The sequence below is a fragment of the Acyrthosiphon pisum genome, chromosome A1, assembly GCF_005508785.2.
Source record: "Acyrthosiphon pisum isolate AL4f chromosome A1, pea_aphid_22Mar2018_4r6ur, whole genome shotgun sequence".
Lineage (NCBI taxonomy): Eukaryota > Metazoa > Arthropoda > Insecta > Hemiptera > Aphididae > Acyrthosiphon > Acyrthosiphon pisum.
In genome coordinates, this window is record NC_042494.1 from 4,773,194 (window position 1) to 4,778,665 (window position 5,472).

The 5,472-nt window shown below is 28.5% G+C and overlaps 1 protein-coding gene across 1 annotated transcript in view; it reads left to right on the top strand.

The window, feature by feature from the left end:
• Window positions 1-4,201, top strand: part of LOC100568818 (trypsin-1) — an 8,159-nt gene extending 3,958 nt beyond the window's left edge. The window contains exons 4-8 of the mRNA XM_003240355.4: window positions 30-195; window positions 256-389; window positions 465-632; window positions 1,391-1,547; window positions 3,936-4,201. Coding sequence (XP_003240403.1) covers window positions 282-389; window positions 465-632; window positions 1,391-1,547; window positions 3,936-4,129 — 627 coding nt within the window. The 5' untranslated portion in view covers window positions 30-195; window positions 256-281 and the 3' untranslated portion in view covers window positions 4,130-4,201. The remainder of the gene's footprint in view (window positions 1-29; window positions 196-255; window positions 390-464; window positions 633-1,390; window positions 1,548-3,935) is intronic.
• The last annotated feature ends 1,271 nt before the right edge of the window (window positions 4,202-5,472 follow it).

Sequence of the window (5,472 nt, forward strand, 5' to 3'; positions counted from 1 at the left end):
TTTTAATATTACATCTAATATTGTTTTAGATTGTGGTAGAGTAAATATAAAGAACCCAAATAATAAAAGGTAAAAATAAGGCAGTGGTTGGAACAGCACCTTGGAATGTTGGAATATATCGGTTAAATAAAATAGATTCAAGTTATGACTTGATATGTGGAGGATCATTAATTGCTCCAAATTTAGTCGTATCAGGTAAAAACTTTGTAAAATGTATTTAAGAAAGAATGAAAATTAATTGAATAATATTTTTAGTGGCTCACTGTTTTTGGAAAAAAGGTATGTTATCTAATAGTATATCAATAAACAATGGTCTATATAAAATAGCTGTTGGAAAATATGATAGAAATTTTACAATTATTGACAATGAATTTACTCAAATAATGAATGTAAGTTATTAATAAATCAAAAGTCTACAAATAATTTGTATGATATGTATAATATAAATTAAAACAATTGTGCAGGTAGAACATATTCACCTAAATGATAATTTTTTTGGACCTTCTGTGTTTTTTGCTCAAGATATAGCTATTATTGTGTTAGAAAAGAGAGTTTCTATTAGTAATGATGTTGCACCTGTGTGTATCGATTGGAATGGTAAATACAATGTAGTAAATGGAGATCAAGGAAAGGTTGGTTTTTAGTATTATTTAAATAATTAAATTGTGGTTTAATTACAGCGACAGATAATTACCACACTAAAATAGGTATGCGAGTGAATACCACTCAGCTGTACAGTAGATTATAAGTTTACTGGATAATGGATTGCTTTAAATTTAAATTATATAATATCATTATATAAGGAAAATGATTCTGAGCGGTCATTTAGCCTATTTTATAATAATACTTTAAAATTACAACAAAATAATTGAGATCGCTAAATGTTCTTCGTTTATATATCTAATTTCGTCGAAATGTGTCCTCAAAATAACGATAAAAAAATGAGTATTTATATTTTTCAAGTTTTTTTAGTTTCAGTATGAACTATATATTATGAATTATTATATACCGGCGGCACATACATTGACTATGTATACGGGTGTTAGTCATAGAAGAAAAACTAAAACGATTGACAAACTGGTTTTGTGTAAAAGGTTTTTTTTGTATTTTCCAACGCACATGAAAACTATTGTGAATTTTCCAAATTAACCTAGGTATCAAAAATATCAACTAGATTCGCTTTTTCATCAGAAAAGATGCTGCATCTGAAAATCTAACATCTTTTCTACTGAAACAAAATAAATGTTTACGCAAAATAAAACCATCGTAAAATCCATACATTCATCGCCTCGCTTAGAATCGAAAATACAATTTTAAAATATCTACAAAGTGTACTTTTATAAGATCATATTATAATTGTACATTATAAATCTGTTTTATATTTTTACAGATCGTTAGTTGGGGACAGACGGAAACAGGCTATTCAAGTCCTGTTTTATTAGAAGCATCTTTACCGTACATCGACCATAGTTCTTGTCGGAATATGTATACTAACGGATTTGAACTATTTGTGACTGATGATAAGTTTTGTGCTGGTTCTTTAATGGGTAATAAAATATTTAAACATTTATTCCATGAAATCATTGATTTCTTTTTAACAAACTTAACTTACATTTATTAAACACTGAATATTGAAAGTAGCCACATTTAAATTAATGAATTATATTTTACAACTAGTATAAAAATACAAAATATATTTGTACTAATCGATCAAGCCAACTGCCTGTATACACAGTGAGGGTAGGTTAGGCGCCAGTGCCGCACTTTGCCATACCTATTGATTGTTGTAACGTTTTTTCACGCTAATTAATGACCCATAATATCTAAAAGGTACATTGCTGGCAATGCTGAATTTTGGTGAGGTACAACTGCATAAGATTACCATTTTAGTGTCTTCCTTACAATATCTTATCGACTCATGTAATGTGTATAACATAGAAAAATTGATGGACTAAAAAACAGACGGATTTAAATAATTTGTGACTGGAGATAAGTTTTGTGCAGGTTTTGCACTGGGTAATAAAATATTTAAACATTTTAATACCATAAAATCATCAACCTAACTTAAATTAATTAAACACTGAATATAGAAGGTAGACATTGTTAAAAGTGAAGATTAATTTAATTTGTATCAAATTAATGAATCACATTTTACAACCATTTATTATAATTAGTATAAGAATCCAAAATATATTCCTAAAAATCTTGCAAACAAACTATATACATAACCTTAATTGCCGACATATAATAATTTAATATATTGACATCGCATCAATAATAAAAATAAATTATATACATAGTAGTACGTTGTGCGCCACTTTGTCGTACCTATTGATTGTTTTAATTGACACACCCTAAAACTATAACACATTGACTTAGCGTACATTACAACTTACAAGTTAATGATCCATAATATATAAATTCTAAAAGGTAATTTAACTTGCATTATTGAATTTTTGGTGAGGTACAACTGCATAATATTACCGTTTTAGTGTCGTTCCTTGTTATACTTCATCGAATCATGTAATGTGTATACCCTAGAGAAGTGCAGTTTTTATAGAAAAGTTGATATTGACTCATATAATACTAATAACCTACCACAATTCAATCGTTACTGATCAAATTTCGCCAACCGAATGTAATTTAAGTTAGTGATCACTATTTATAATACTATACTTATATATTAGATGGTTAATTCTGCTTATGATATAATTTATTATATAATAATACTATAACTATCGTTATTCTACGATAATATTCAATAAACTTTTTACTCTATGATTAAGTAAATAGAGGTGGAGATGTATAATTTACAAAAGGATTTTGTTAGTAATTCAAGGTAATTAATTGTAAATCATACAGGATGTTCGAATAACTCAATATCTATAAATATAAGTGTGAATGAGCATTCGTTTAATAGTAAAACTATTGTCGAAGTAGATAATATTTTTTATTGAGAGGTTGGTTTGTCTGTCGATTTTGTCTGATAATTATATCAGGATGATTTTTGTGTAGGAATGCAAAAACTTATGGGTTACATGTGTGCTTGTGCGTATATGCTATATAATATATGACATATGTAAGCAATACACAGCCAGTATGCTATGGAAATATGAAATATGAAATATTATAATATAATATTAAACCTATAATATTATAGGTTATTGACTTAAATGCTAAAATAAACTAAATTAAACCTTTATAATTATAATGTTGTGTCGTATGCTACATATTTATTATACTATAATGTTAATGGTTGTCTAGAGTATGAAACAGTACCAAGTGGCTGATGTGTATTTAGCATAACATTTTTCGTTATAAGTTATTCGAGTGATTCATAAGATTTGATGATCACAATATATAATTTTAATTCAAAATTATGTAACAAATAATAATACATTTTTGTTTGAAATTCATTGAGATATCGGCTAACATGTTACTTTTATCACAAATTCCACTGATGGAGTGTGGTCAGCGTTGATGTGTAGTACAACAGCGGTTCTCAATCTACGTGTGTTTATGACTCAATATATTTACCCAATTTTTCACGTGACCTTTTTGGAATATCCCATCTACCCCCGCTAACATATTTTTTCAATTACCAAAATCAAAACTATTAGTCTTCATTTATTTGTTTCTTTTTTACATTTATTATATTTAAACTAATAACATTTCTTGGCGAAACAATCAAAATTATTCGAGACCCAGAATTGGGCGACGACCTTAGGGTTCAGAATCACTGTTATACAAGACACCACTAAATATTATAGTTTCAAACCACATCTGCCACATGTTATACATACTAAATCGCATATCCTTGTAATACCTACATCACTTGTCCATCATTTATAATTAATATGGTGAATCTATATTGTGCCTACTATCCAACGATAGTCATATGATTGATTTAAGTATTATGAATTACATATTTTTAGTTTCAGGACAAGGAATGGGTAAGGGAGATAGTGGCGCAGGCTTATGCTTTTTTCATTCAGGATCTTATTATTTAACCGGATTAGCGAGTACGAAGGATCCAAACACAAATAATTCAGTTGCAGTTTTTACAGAAGTTAAACACCATATTCAATGGATTCGTGGAATGTATAACAAACATAATTATTACATGTAATAATATTATGGTAGTGATATTAAAATTATCACGCGCATGTTAATTTTATAAACCAAAAATAAATGTAGACCGAAGAGTATATATTTTAAATATTTTTTTTTCAATTTTTCAATTTATCATAAACGAGTGCCAATATTAGTAATAAAAGTTTAGTAGTATTAATATAGTAGGTATATTTAATTTAAGTTATTAATACATAATATGACGATAATGGCTGTCTCTCGACGTGTTCGCAGTGATGGTGGTGGTTTGTTTTTTTTTATCTTACGCGAGTCCTCAACGACCCTCTTCCATCCCTTGACTTTTATTAATCGGTTATAGTAAAATATGTATAGGAATCGACTGCAAGAGTAGGAACTCCCGAAAACCGGCAGTCTTTGACATTCTAGAGCACCAAGAGCTCTGCCAATTTATTTTGCCGTTCAACTGGTGACTCGCCCATCTGTGTTTGTCCCTGATTATGTTGGTGAACACCCTATGGACGAACTGGTGCTGACGCCCCCCGAGTCTGAAGATTTTTAACTGAAAGAGCACGAGTTTGGTTTGGTGGCGGCAGAGGCGTTGATGGTGTGGCCGCCGAAGTGTTGGCGGTATTCAGCGGCTTTGGGACAATTTAGAAGTGCAAAAAAATATTTGTATATTACTACAATAACTTTTTTTCTAACGTTTTTCTCAAAATAATTGCTAACAACACGCAATTGGATCTGTGTATGGGTCAGAAAGAGAAAACAAATAGTGTGCTGACATCATCTAAAGATATATTATCAATATACAACAATATTTTTGTTAAATATGTTTAGGTGAACAAGTTACAAGAAATGAGAGGTAATGATTATATTATACTGACTAATGCATAGAAAATAAATAACTGATATTAATAACTGATAATTTTGGTAAACAAATGTCACTTAGATGTCATAACTCATTTTTACCATACAAATACAATTTTATTGATACTTATAAAAAAACCTAAAAAAATTGAAAACTGACAATGTTCCGTAAACAGCTCAAAAAGAGTCAAAATATTTTCAAAACTTTATGGTGTATAGACAATGAAAATATAAATATTTAGTAACATTTTCTTGTAACTACAGTTATTTTTTTTTGAATAACAATAAAATAACAAAACCACTACGTGAGAAATCGAGTGAATATCCTGCTATATTGTAAAAATATGAACTTCAAACGCTCATAAAAATTTTATTTTATTTGTTTGTAGGCATTTTTTTTTTGTTAAAGATAGATAAACTTATGAATAATATTGTATTACATTTTCAAATCTTAGATTTAAAAAATTTTTTTTATGATTCTCACTTAAATAATTTGCTATTTTCGTGATTTTT